The sequence below is a fragment of the Leptonotus elevatus genome, chromosome 18 (genome assembly GCF_054856555.1).
Source record: "Leptonotus elevatus isolate MCC_2025b chromosome 18, RoL_Lele_1.0, whole genome shotgun sequence".
Lineage (NCBI taxonomy): Eukaryota > Metazoa > Chordata > Actinopteri > Syngnathiformes > Syngnathidae > Leptonotus > Leptonotus elevatus.
Window position 1 is genome coordinate 8,121,138 of NC_141256.1, and position 14,297 is coordinate 8,135,434.

The 14,297-nt window shown below is 39.8% G+C and overlaps 1 protein-coding gene across 2 annotated transcripts; it reads right to left on the reverse strand.

Moving 5' to 3' along the window:
* Positions 1–2,197: 2,197 nt before the first annotated feature.
* LOC147158448 (single-minded homolog 1-like) lies at positions 2,198–10,949 on the reverse strand. Of its 2 annotated transcripts, none has more exons than XM_086061232.1 (11): positions 10,759–10,949; positions 9,696–9,778; positions 9,495–9,584; positions 9,281–9,389; positions 8,714–8,799; positions 7,407–7,606; positions 7,146–7,252; positions 6,890–7,037; positions 4,218–4,374; positions 3,751–4,135; positions 2,198–3,400 (listed from the first exon to the last, which is right to left on the reverse strand). In XM_086061232.1, the coding sequence occupies exons 1-11, from the start codon at positions 10,931–10,933 to the stop codon at positions 2,673–2,675; spliced, it is 2,268 nt and encodes a 755-aa protein (XP_085917358.1). In that variant the 5' UTR covers positions 10,934–10,949; the 3' UTR covers positions 2,198–2,672. The 2 variants fall into 2 exon arrangements, with proteins under 2 accessions (XP_085917358.1, XP_085917357.1); XM_086061231.1 differs by having other exon boundaries at positions 3,751–4,138.
* Between the last annotated feature and the right edge of the window lie 3,348 nt (positions 10,950–14,297).

Here is a 14,297-nt window from a genome sequence, read left to right on the forward strand (position 1 = left end):
GGAAGAGTGTAAAATATTTTTTTTATTTATGTTTTTTTTTTCACGGTGTATGAGAGAATTGGCCTATCACATGAAAAAAAACCTAGTAAAGCTTTTTCACTCAGAAATTCTAAGTACATTTTAGAAGGATTTTTTTTTTAGTACATTTTACTAGTTTATTAAAAAAAGAAAAAAGTTACACAAGGGTTAAGGAACTGAACTCAAAACCTTCAGCTTGGGAGCCACTCTACCCACCTGAGCTATATGCCACTCGTACTGTCTGCTAGTATCCGAAAGGAGGCAAAAATGACTCTTAAGAGGTACGAAAATTCCAGCTGACAAGTGATATACTAACACACAGTAGAAGCGGCATGGTTCAGGTAGTAGATTGTCTCCCAACCTGAAGTGGTGGGTTTGTTCCTCAACCCTTGAGTGACTTTAAAAAAAATAAAAATAAATAAACAAGTACAATTTAGTCAAAATATCTCCTCGCAAAATTTACTCTTTAACAGATTTTTTTCATTGGATAGGCAAATTTTCCCGTAAAAATATTTTGGGTAAAATTTACTCTGTTTCGTGGGACCAAAAAGTAGGATCAAATAGACTCTGTTTAGAGTAAGATTTACTGTGTAGCCACTCAAATAAAAGGGAGGCATTAAAACAACATTGCAAACAAGAGGTCTCAAGAGGATATCTATTCTATATATTTAGGGAACGAGGCAGACTGCATCATTTTATCCAGTTGCGCGGCGTAACCATGTTCCATGCTGAGATGCAGCATGGAACATGAATGCGAGGACGTCAGCTTTCCGTCTGCTACCACATCTTAGTCAGGCTGCTCCTTGCGGACATGTTGTGAGCAGCGCTTGTGGTGAGCCAAACATAGTCTTATGTTTATGTAAATCAAAGCGCTTGATGTCATGGAAACTGTGAAGAGTGGAAGGAGCCAGACGTGTCGTCTGATAGTCACTGAAAGTCAATCGATAATCGTAAAGTATTATTAGTACCCTTATTTATAAACAGTAAAGTGTTGTGTTTGGCAGGAATTCGTCTGGTAATTGAAACTTTCTGGTGTTCGGCCAAGTAGAATAGTAATAGCATATTAACTGGAGACTGACGAAAAATTAATTCACAATGAGACTACAACCCCCCCTCCCACATATTTTATTAACCTTGTTCAAGCTGGAAAACATGGCAGAAAATCGATTTAATTTTCTGTTAATTTAGCAGTAATCAACTCACGTTCAGATCATTTTGAAATTAGTATTAGCGATGTAATTTAGAAATAAAATTTGTAAGGATGTTTGAAACCGCATTTTTTTCCCAGACCGATACCAGTACAAGTCACCGATACTGATACCCAGTACCGATACCAGTAGTACTTTTGATACATAAAATTGCAACAATGTCAGATTATTTTAAAGAAATACCAATATAGCTTTTCCCTCGCAATTTCTATTCTTCTAATTTCTCGTTTCTGTTTGTAAAACTGCCACAAGAGGGTGGCTGATACTGGTATTTAAACTCAATTTGCATTCTGATTTATGAACTCGAGTAACAAATATTATAACTTACAATAGTGACATACCTTTAATAAGTATTTATTAAATATATTATTAATGATCTTTCTTTCATGTTTGACATTAATAAATCGTACACTCCATTTTCAAAAAAAATTGACAATATACAGTATTTCATAAATATTAGATTTAATGAGAAATGAATGAGCCACCAACTAATTAGATTAGTTATGTTGTCAACCACTATATATATATAGAGCATTATTTTATTTTTTTTATCAGTGAGTGTATTCCCAGAAAATAGTTCAAAAAAAGTTGACACAGACAGGTTGTTTGTTTCGAAACTGTATTCAGATTCACCTTTTTTTTAAACCAATAAATAATCTCATCACTTCTTGTCCAAAGATTCATTGTGAGATATTTACATTATAAATTAAATAAGAGAAAACATTCAGCATATTTTTAGATATGACAAACAAATTGCATGTGAAGCAGGATTTAAAGCATATTGTACTTATGCTACATGAGGTAAAAACATGGGGACATTTATATCCTGATATGTAAACAATGTGTTTTTCCAACTGATATTTACATGACAAATATTTGGACTGCATGGTTGTTAACAGTTTTACAAACAGAAGCATTCAGCTTGCTGTTTCCACTGTCATTCAAACATCAAAACTACTTTTTGGACATGAAATAGATGGCACCTAACGAAATAGCCCACTGACAAATAAATACAAAAAGCCGTTGATATTTTACACCATGGAAATGTTCTCCGTTCCCATGTTGAGTCAACCATTATTCCTATGTCTCTGTGCACTGGAGGCAAAGGGGCAATGGAGCAACACATTCTTATACGGCCAATGGAAATCCAAGACAGATTAACCAACAAAGCCAATTGCGCGTGAGACATTTCGGCCGCAAACATCGGCTTGATGTTTAACTAGATACGGAACCTTTGTCGCCTTGCAGGAAGAAGGGAATTCAGTTCACCCCCCATTCAAATAACACGGCCTTTGCCTCTTGGCTTTGTGGACATTGGTTCATGAAAATTCTTGGAAAAGAACATGCTCCAGTATCAAGAACAGCCGTAGATCGGCTTTCTGTGCTTTCGTGTCAAGGTTGGCGCGTCATCCTTTAGAGAACAAGACCCATCAGTGTCAGATATTGTCAGCTTCCGTTGGTTATAATCACAGACGTGGCCTTGTGTCCCTGCATCTGTTCAGCCTGCATCCTCATATGAGACGCCACGTCATACTGGACTCCTCCGCAGGCCAGTCCGGAGTAACTCCTAAGGCTCTCCGGGTCGTACAGGTGCTCCAAGGAGTACCCAGTCAATGCATAGGCTGCTTGCCTGTCCAAAGGCTGCCTTTCCTGGGATGGGTAAACCAAAGGGCTCCCTTGAGGTTGTGACTGATGTGGGGACAGATCCGTCTGCATGTAGTCTTTGGTAAGGGGAAGACCAGATCTGGGGATGACGTCAGAGCTGGGGCTGCTAAGGCGAGAGAGGGAACCAGGACTGGTTGTGTTTTCGTCGTTGTCCAGAGGACCGAGCACTTTGACCCGGTGATGGAGGCGCTCAGAAGGAAGGTCAATGCTCGGGGCACCCGGGCCTCGGCACACCACGCTGGGCATGTTGAGCTGCGAGTGGTGGGGTAGGGACGAGTTAAAACATGGACTGTGAGTTTTCGAGACGTCGAGGGGTGGTTTGTGCTGCTGAAGACGGCTCTCTTCCTCTTTGATCATCTGTTGCGTGGCGCGAATTAGGGTCTCCATCTTACTGGGTTCTCGAGGACTGGCCTGGAATTGGTCCCCGTGGTACCGCTCGCCGGAATCACTGGTGGACCCCCCGCCATCTGGCGAACTCATGATGCTGTCTTCATCCCAGTGGCCTCGTCCTGTTTACGTCAGACAAGAACATGCTATAATGAAAACATGTTACGCTTCCTGCCTGCATTTACCTCTTATATATTTCACAGGAAAGAATGCACTCTGGTCTGAATGTGCGTATGGAATCATACGACGTCTTGGCAACCAACAGTGGTTTTGGGGCTCTGCATTGTGAAATTACTTGGCTTTCAATTTGAGGCAATTTTTGAACAGATGGTAGCAATCGACACACTGGCAAGAGACGGCATAAACAACTTAGCATGTCCCATAATAACATTTGGAAAACAGCTACCAGGGGCAGCAAGGCTACAGCTATTTCCAGAAACAGATGGTTGCGGCCGCAACCCTAACACCTCACCGTGGAAGGCGGCATGGTAGGACGTGATTTCGTAGCCCTCGCTGTTTTCCGCAGATGGTTTCGGAAGGGCCAGCACGGAACGGGTGGCATCCCACCACACTTCTCTTCCTGACTGGGGGGCTCCGAGGAAGTATCGTCCACTTTGACATCGAACCCGATCGCAGGCGGCCGCATGAGGGCGGGTCTGGGCGTGAGCAAGGTCCTCTTCCAGCAGACCCAAGCCATAGCACAGCGAGCCAGAGTCCGGATACAGTCGGTAGGCGCACGATGCCTCTGCGGCCTCACTCGGATCCAACAATTGAGGCGAGGCAGCCTCCGTCAGCGGGCTCCCCCCCCACTGGCTGTCTTGGTCTGACTCCGAACGCTCTGGATTGAATGCCGAAAACTGCTGCAGAGACACAAGAAGACAAGATGTGATCGGATGCTCTCTTTGCTCTGTTCAGTTCTCGAAAAAGGAATTCTGTTACCTGTGGGTAGGGCGACACTCTGGCTTTAGCTTTCGACTGGGTCAGACGTGACTTTGTGCTCTTCCTGTCCTCGTTGAGACTGTCAGCGTAAGGGAAAGCCGGCTTGGTGGGGCTCATTTGGTCCAGGGACAGCTGCATTCCCTTGTATTCTGTGTCCCTTTTACACATAAAACACAAAATACTGTAAGGTGCTAAGAAGAAAAGCTTAAGATAATATTTATCCGAATATCCTGCCATGGATTGACCCTGTGAAGCGACGGGATAACAGGATTAGCCCTTGGTTTGCTGTCGTCTATTATGATCGTGTTTTCTTAGGAATGCGTCGGACATCATTTTCAATTGCTCTTCTTGCAGCTTTTGTTGATTTTGAAGGATGTATGGCACAAAATGGTATTTTCATTACCAACCAGTCTCATTCAAGATTTTAACAAGTTACTGAAATTGGGATTAAAACAAGAACCCCTCATTTTTTGTAAATATTCTCTGAAATTGTTTGTCTCGTCAGTCATTCTGAATTCTATCAATTTCGAATAGTATCCATGACCAGATGTTTCTAAGTTGGAACCCATGCAAATCAGTCTTGCCAAAAGATTTTGCAGCATCAATTTCCAAAGTAAAAAGTAAAGTAAAAACTGTTGATATTGTAGGTTGTCCAAAACAACGGGTCAGTGCAAATGTGTCTCCAAGCCACATTGAATTGACCAAAGTAAACATCCTACTGACATTTTAGGCTGCTTTAAAAAAAAAAAAAAAAAGATTCCAAATTGATCAAGTGAAACGTGACGATTGAAGCCAGCGTCCCGGTACTGAACTCAAGCCAGTGTCAGTGCCGAGGGAGCGACAAGGCTCCCCCGTGTCAAGTGCTCAGCAAACATGAGCCTATTAGAACTTATCACATCAACAGTATGTAATAGCAGCTGCCTGGCATTTTAAACCCCGTGGCCCATCACTGACCCCCGCGTAGCCCGCCTCTTTAATAGGACTCTAAATATGACCCATTCTTTATGTACAACACCTCAGGAGAAAGGCTGTGTTTGGATAGCCACCAGCGAGCGAGTGTTATTTGCTCTTGTGAGGTAAAGTTGCGCCGCTTTCGGGGGGTGGGGGGGGGGGGGTTGCATCCTATCTTGCGCCCTGCTGACTCGTGGCTGAGCCAATAATGTCGGGCCATTGTGCAAACTCAGCTGTGTTAGCCGAATTCCACCTCGGGGTCAATGTCAGACCACCTCGCGCCTGAAATGCACCACCGGTGCGGCTCCTGACATGTTTTATTAATGGCTTCATGTTGGGTGCTTGTTAGTAATTGTTTTTTTTTTCTCTCAAAAGTTAAAACGATGCGCGTTGTTTTCTTCATAATGCGTTGAACTATTTATGACACGCGCTTGGATGGAACACGTGGATGAGCCAAACATAACAAGACGAATCCAACGTGTACTAGCTGGAAGATCTCTATTGATTCCTGGTTCTGCGTTCGATTGACTTTGCTTTCCTTACGCCGCCAATCGATGGCGCCAGTAGAGGTTTTTTGATGGGGTTCAACCCTCGATGTTTGTCTTGCCGTCTCGGAGGGTCTGAGTGTGATTTGTGCTCTCATAACAACAACTTCCAGGAGCCCTGCTGTGCGGCAGTGTTTGCTGGATTTTGTCAAGAGAGGCTATATCGTGATGTATCTCTTTCAGGCTATATTTAACAATTCCAATCTTGCGCCTATATCAGAATTCTATCATCTGTATTATATCATATCAAACAGGGGAAAAAAAATCCACTTACACTCCGGGAGAGGACGGTGCCTTGCTCAAGAGCACCTGGGCAGTAACACCTTTCCAATAACTAGTTGCCATTTCGACAGTAAATTGTTCTCTGCAGCCCAGCAGAGCCGTCCCCCAATGTGGGTGGGCGGCCAAGACAGTATAATTTTTTAACCCATTTTGGACGGATTAGACCTTCTTCCATATTGTAGGAAAAGGCTCCACAGCTGTGTACTCGATCTTTCTGGCATCCAGTAAATACTTCAACAGTGAATATGCTGTCTTCTGGTCGTTATTATTGGTAGAATCTTGGTGATTTCCCAGAACTTTTCAACTGGTACGGTGATTAAAAATGGACGCCGTCCATCATTTTCCTAATTTAATGGTCTGTGCTCCTCCAGATTTTTGCTACAGTTTTGATGTACGTTGTCCACATATGATCCAGGCATGAGTCGGATCTGTGGATAACATATTCCGTGCATTTTGTATGATTTCACGACCATGATACATATCTAAACTGGACCATATGGGAGACAAAAACTGAATAGGGTCTGACTACCCATCGGAAACAACAGGCAAGTGTACATGTGATCAATTTCGATATGAAAGTGGCAACAACACAGATCCCTTCTTACATCCTGCATCCAATTTGTCCTCTTACACATTTGTTTCTGATTCGATGTTTTTTTTTTTTTAATCGCAACGGGTCCCATTGGAGGATCCCACATCCATGTATTGTGCAAGTGGAAAATTCGATTGCACTCCATCATGTCCCTGCGATTTATATAGCACCATAACGATGATCCCTTCCAGGGTCACAGAAGGGGGCGGAGCCTATGCAACTACACCCTGGATTTATTTCCCGTCAATCTCAGTGCAATTTAACGGGAAAATGATCCCACCCCCAAAATCGTGCACACTCACGTTAGGACATAGTTGACACTGACGATGCAGTGAGGTCTTGACGACCTGCTGTTGTGGACGATGGTGGCGTAACTCTGCACCCACACCCATCCGCCGTGCTTGGCCAGGAAACGGTAATACTTAGTAGTGACTTGGCCCTTTACCAGCACTGGCGGAGATAAAAGAATCACACAGATGACAGAGATTAGCGTGTTTGCGTGCGTGCGTGCGTGTGTTTGCGCGGCGCGTAATGGTCCGCAGGTGTCGGCACACTCACGGAGGTGGTGCGCGCAGCGGAGGTGGAAGATGTCACAGCCGTGCACGTGATGGTACAGCGTTTTCTCAATCAGGTCCTGCGGCTCATAACCTGTCAGCTCAGCAACCCTGCAGAGAAATGATTGGATTCTGTTAAAAAAATATATAATAATCGCCATCTTTACGTTTTCAAAAGATCTCTGTATGGCAAATCTGGTTGTAATTATCAGGTGGCACTTGCAAACTAACCTAATGACAGTCAATTGGAAAAACGTGCACTCACCTGGAGTCCAGGAAGATGAGCTTCATGTCTAAACTGGCCCTGAACATAAACATGTTGCTGTGCAGTTTGATCTCGGTCACGGCGCTGGGGGGCAGAGAGTGCCCCACCGCCACCAGGCCCACGTTCTGGTAGCAGCCCTCGAAGGGGGCCATGTCCAAGCTGTACTGGCGGATCTTCAGGTAGCCACTGCAGTGGATCACCTGGAGTCGGACACGTTACGATTTCGAATCAATGCTGCTTGAAGAGCGGATATGGTAGAGATAGACCGATGTGTTTTTTTTTTTTATTAAGGGCCGATATACGATGATTGTAATCAAGGAAGCCGATAATTGATATTTTGTGCCAATATTCATTTTCAGCAAAAAGGGGGAAAAAATAATGGTATTTAAAAAAAAAATCCAGTTTTTAATTGAGTTGAAATCTCATATAGCATGTTTATTGAAGTACTTAAAATAAAATAAATAAATAAATAATCTTGCACAATAAGCATGTTTGTTTTCAAATTTGAAATGTTCGATGCCACCTTTTTTTCAGACCAATACCAGTTTGAGACTCAACTCGCTCAACTTGAGTAGTCAATATTATGATACTAGGTACCGATACTTCTTATAAATAAAATCGCCCCCAAAAAACAATGACAGATAATTTTAACGAAAGACTTATATATCCTATTATAGCAATTTTCTTTAAAATTGCATGGAATGAATGGCAATTTTCTACTCTTCTGATTTCTAATTTGTATTTCCCGATAATAAAATAGCCACTGTCGCAAGTGCCGATACCTAAAAATAAAGCCTGGTATACCGATATCTGGTAGCCCATAAATTCTAACAAAAAAGTTGAAGGAGCTCTCAATGTCATTAGTATGTAGTAAAAAAATGTAAATGAAAACTTGAACACGTATCATATCCCCTATATATAGTTTTCTGAAGTAAATGCATTTTCCCAAAATGTCTAAATAATTCAAATATTAAACTTTCATGTTATCTTCATTTTACTTTCAAATAAAAGCAGAAGGTGCAGAGAGTTTCCAGGCTCAGCAGCATCTTTTATAAAATGAACTGTAAAAAAAAAAAAAGAAGATCCCTGAGGTTTTAAATTGATCTATTATCAACCGTCTGATTAAAAAAAGAAGAAGAAAAGACCGATATACCGATATTCATCAAAATACCATTATGGGCGATAACTGAGAAATGTAGCCTAACAAATAAGCAGCCCTCATGCACAAAATACAAATTATTGGTTTATTTGTTGACTATTATTAATGGAACAATTTCATACAGTAAAATTTAATTACATTTACATACCTTGTAGCCACCACTGGTGAGGCCTGCGTTTCTTTTGGCCAACACACATTTCATTCGCAGAAAGAAAGAGCGCTCCATTTCATACTCTGAAAGAAAATAACATGTTTTGTTGTTGCTGTTTATATATATATCTATATATATATATATATATATATATATATATATATTTCTTGCACAGCATATCAAAGAAATTATAAGGCATATGTAGCACACGATTGTCGTCATATATTAAACGGGGGAAATATGTGACGAAAAAGAAGGGCTTAAAAAATTGCTTATGAAACACTATTCATTCCGGTCTATATTGAATATAACACAAATTACCAAGTTAAGCAATTTAGGAATAAAGAAAATCAACTAAATACTTCCAGGTGTATACTTTGGCGTCATTTATGCGCACCACGCGTCAATCATGCGTCACTTTTAACACTGACGCGTCTGTTCCAATGATTGCGTCGCTCGACACGCTCATGACATAGCAAATAGACAAGAATAATGACTTGCAAACCCAGACCGAATATAAATAAGATACAATGATTAGTGTTGTTTTTTTGTTTTTTTTCCCACCTTGTACAAAATGTGAGTGGTAGGGCTGATGTGGCGTCAGTACAGCTGTCATCTCGTCGTGGTCTGCCGGGTGCACATATTCATAAATACTGTTTCCGGTCAACTCTACCTGTGGAGAACAACTCCGGTCATGAACACGTACTTATTAATTATTAATTTCGAATATGTAAAAAAAAAGAAAAAAGAAAAAAAGAAAGAATAAAGAAAAACAGACCTGGGATAGTCCTAAATGCACGGAGGCTGTCTCTGAAATGTACATTATTTTCCCATCCGGAGCGACGACGAATATAAAGCCATCCAATGTCTTCAAATAGGCAAAGATGTTCAAATAAAAATAAATAAATACAATTAGAAACAACTGCACGTAATGGTAATATTATTGATGGTAGTTATAATAATAATAATAATAATAGACCTGCAGTAGATGAGAGCCCAGCTCACGTCCGAGATTGTCCAACGGTCTCGTTCGACTTGTATGACCCCAGGCTTCCCCCAAACCTGCAATAATAATAATAATAATCAAAACAAATGTAAAGCACACTTAGGAATATTTTAAAAGATAAAAAAAAACATGACATGCGCACAAGACACTCGAGTCAATGTCACAATGTTTTTACATGAATGTGCTTAAAATATGTCAAATAATGTAATCTAAATACAGTGCAATTAAGTATGCGGGTAATCGTCATTTATTCGTTACCATTTTCTCTGACAGATATAATAGTATTTACTATTTATTATCTAACACACAAATACAGCAAACTAACAAATGCATGGCAATAATTACAAATGCGAAGCCTTTTTTTAAAAAAAAAAATTTAAAATATAAAATGCTCCCATCTGTTTCCACGTGAAAGCGATTTTAAAAAAGAGAGAGGGAGAGCATTTTGCATGTCCCTCGCATGGCTGGCGTGTTTCCTCGCGCTCACATGGCTTAAGGTGATTACAAGCCCTGCAGGGCCCTCGCCATAATAGCTGCGTCTTGTTCGCAGTCACGCGTGCCCGCGGAGAGCTGCTTATAGGCCGATAGGCTACTATACGAAGAAAAAAAAAAGAAGAAGAAAAGATGAGGATGGAGGTCTTTTCTTTGCTTCATTTGCAAGCTCGTTCAATGTCACATACACTTTAGAACAGTCCTCAACTGCAGTGATTGAATTCATTTCCCCAAATCTGCTCGTATATCGCAGCGCGTTCAGATATTACGATAATTATTGTGCAACAGCAATGATTCTTTTTTTTTTTGTTGCTCATATTGGATAAGCCTACACGTTGAAATGTTATTTTTAATAGTGGGTGTTCCTAATGTATTGACTAGACTTGAGTTGATGATATGAAATCGAGTTTAGGATTTTTTTTTGTAGGCAAACTGTTTTTGGTTGCACTTTTGCAGGCGTTTAACTGATTTAAGAAAGAAAAAAAATAGCTAAGAGCTAACCCCGACAAGCCTAATTACTAAATATATATACACCAAGACTCACCCTGCGGGAAAACAATCCTCATCTTCAGGTAGCTGGTGGTCAGCCTGATGATGGACGCTTTATCCAGCTGCGACGTGATGGCCGACGGTAAAGGCAACATTTTGGCCAGTTCGTAAAATTCACTGTTCTCCTTTTCGCGTCTAGTCCTTGCCGCCGTTTTCGACTTCTCCTTCATGTCTTGGCCGGTTGCTTTCTGCTGCTGCTGCTGCTGATGATGACGATGGTGATAATGATAATGATAATGATGCCGGTCCTCGCTTGCATATGCGGCCCTCCTTTCACAGCAATAGCGCGCTTTGATTCCTCCTCATAGTCTTCGTTTTTTAATTTTTTTTTTTATTTGGTTGCGCTTAATCAGAAGGAAAGCGCTTTAAATAGTGGATATCCAGCGTGCCGTGCGTTTAGATATCCTCGATATTCCTTAGATCGACTGTTGTCAAACATCCGACGTGGTTGGTGGCTTCTTGCATTTTTTTTTTTTTTTTTACCTGCACAACAGAAACAAAAACCTTATTGGTGGTTTATACAGATGTGCATATTGTACTAGTAGTGTAGTGCCGGACAACGAAATCCATTTCAACTTGAAATCAATCATCATAAAAACAAACAAACACCATAAACAAACATGTATAAGCTCTTAAAGTAACCATCATCTCAAATCTCATGAGCTGTAATGACTTGAAGATATGAACCAGCACTTGAAATTTCATTTACATTTGAATAAAATACATTGTCTAAAAGTATTATTATTATTATTATTATTATTATTATTATTATTATTATTATTATTATTAAGATGTCTTTGGTTGGGAATCTACACCAATTGTCGTATTTGTTGTAATTAATTTAATAGAAAATATTGTTCAACAGTAAAGAAAAATGTTGCCAAAATCTAAAATGATTGTTTTTATTGTCACTAATTGACCTCAAAAATATTTTACTTGTCTGCATTTATTTTTATATTTTAAAATGTTTGTCTGCTATGCAATAGAATAGAATTGCACACTAAATGATCTGTTACTCACTTAATTAATCGAAATGTAAAAGGTAGAAAAATCACAACCTACAAACTTAAACCTTTATGTTTTTCTATTTTTCTTGATCAATTACCAACAGAATTGTTTTGGTCCTAAATTACAAATGGGCATCCTAACTTATTTTTATTATTTGTATCTACAATTACGACTCATGTAAGTAACCTTAAATAATTCATTAATTAACCACGCACGTGCCATTCCGGAATTGTGCGCACAGACGTTTTGAAAAGCCGCCACTTCCTCATCCATCTCCTCCATCATAATAATTCTAATAAATAATGTGATTAAAAATAACACAATTGTAATGTGGCGTGGTGGCGGAGACAGATTGCATGCCCACTTTGCGAATCGATCTTACCGCGCAGCCTGCTGGGAATTTCACCTGGTCCTGAACCGGCTCGGCCGAGTCGTCCCAGTTTGGTTCCCCTTTCTCAGCTCCTCCCGGAGTTCCACCTGGAAAGGCGAACACTGGACCGTGCGCTGCATACACCTTCCCAAATTACAGGGACGCGCAACGAGTGGCATTCGTGCCCCAACAAGCCTCCTCGCCCGCACTTCCTCAATGTGCCTCTCAGGAGCTGGCTGGGGACACGCCCCCGCCGCTCTCCGATTGGCCGCGAGCCCCCCCGAGCCTCTTGCGTGATTGGCTAGTTCTCTCGCGGGCCGTCGTTTTAACGCTGCCGTGCGCGTGCGCGACACTTGTGGCCGTGTCACACCGCACGCAAGTGACCTTAGCTGACGATTTTGGTTGTGTTTTTGTCATTAGCTGGCATCAAGAATTAAATAAATAAACACATACAGTGCAGCAGTGGCTAATGCGGATACATTTGAGGATTATTAAACAAATGATTATTTAATTATTAAATGAAACATAAATAAGATCCATCGAGTGAGATTTCTTGCCCAATTTAATGAGGTTATTACTATTCATAAGAATGCGAATTAGTCTTGGTGCAATAACAAATAAATCCAGCATTTTGCCAGCCTAGTGTTTTAGTTACATAGTGAAGCTCTTAAAAATGGGGAATAATTACATGAAGGCTACAACGGGAAAATAAAATAACTATGCAGTCATAATAATAATAATGAAACCTTGTGGCCTTATTGTAAGTGGGGAAACATTTATCATAAGGCCCTTAAAATGTGTTTCCTTCATGTTATTTATTTATGCATTTATTTATATCATGTGTGTAATAAGTGGTTAATATAATAATTAATTAAATATGTGATTTTATTGTCCACAAAAAAATGAGTTGATAAAACCAGTTCTTTTGATCATATAGGCCTATATTCTCTTTTCATGATCAAATCACAGTGAACATTTTGCATGTGGCACTGAAATTGCTGTCCACCCTGTCATCACGAGGTAAAACTTAAAAGCAAATAAACAAACAAAAAACAAACAAACCTTTTTTTTAGTGACATCATGACCAGCGTTTAAATGGAGGCTGAAAGTGGATAGTTTCAGAATAAGTATTTACGCTTTTGTTTTGTCATTTTATCTTATGTGTGTAATTTGATCTTGTATAGTTAATATGTCCACGTTTTTTTTTTGTACTTGATCTCTATGTGTATCTGCCGATACCAAGTCTGATCCGATCCGATAACTTGGCAATGCAATAAGGAGGAAAACAAGATTGCATCCACATTTTATTCCAAATTAAGGTATCCCAACATGACATATTTTATATGGCTCTCAGTCTAGTGCAGTAGTGATTCAAAGGAAATAAGCACATACAATATTTCAAAGCCTATCTGTGGTGCGGAAAACAAAAACAAAAAGATACAAGCAAATTACATTTAAACACACTGCCTTAGATAAACAAAGTAAAATCTAAAAAATGGAATTAGGAATTAGGTAAAGTTAAATTTCATCAGCGCAACATTGTAGAACTAAAACTAGATTGCTTAAATGTATTTTAAGCAATAAACATTGCACAATGGATGATGTACACCGTAAATAAATAAATAAATATTTTCCTAAGACAGTCATTTAAATTGGAAAAATATAAAAAAAATTATGGAAGCAAGTTGTTTGTTCAAAATCAATTTATATCTTTAAGTTCAACACAAATTTCCATAAAATTCTTCATTCATTGTTGTAAAGGAAAACTGACAGAGACAAAAGCGAATCGTAAACATTTAGTTAAATTGTCCAACATGTTATGAGTGAGCAGTGAGGTCTCCTAAAAGTGACGTCATTGGGCAGCACCTTTTTTATATTCTTCCTCTTGATGAGCGTGCCTGCAAAAAAATGGACACATTTGGTATCGCAAATAGAAAAAAAAAAAAGTATGTTTAACTCAATACCTGTTCTGCCCTGATTTCCGATCAAGTAATCGGATCAAGACACCTCGAGCAGGAAACTTTTTGGAAATTAGAAATATATTTGTTAAACATTACGTTTGCTAAGTGAATGTACACCATGTGCTCATTAAATGCCAAGCTTCGCAAACAATGTCCACCATGTCATAGGAAATTAGAAATGTATTTATTAACCAG

What these genes read in the sequence shown, in the direction of transcription:
- LOC147158448 (XM_086061231.1), bottom strand. Translation starts at nt 10,933, where the DNA reads ATGAAGGAGAAGTCGAAAACGGCGGCAAGGACTAGACGCGAAAAGGAG. An exon ending in CTCATCTTCCTGGACTCCAG is followed by an intron (nt 7,253 to 7,406) that starts GTGAGTGCACGT and finishes ATTTCTCTGCAG; the next exon opens with GGTTGCTGAGCTGACAGGTT. An exon ending in CTACCATGCCGCCTTCCACG is followed by an intron (nt 3,401 to 3,750) that starts GTGAGGTGTTAG and finishes TGACGTAAACAG; the next exon opens with GACGAGGCCACTGGGATGAA.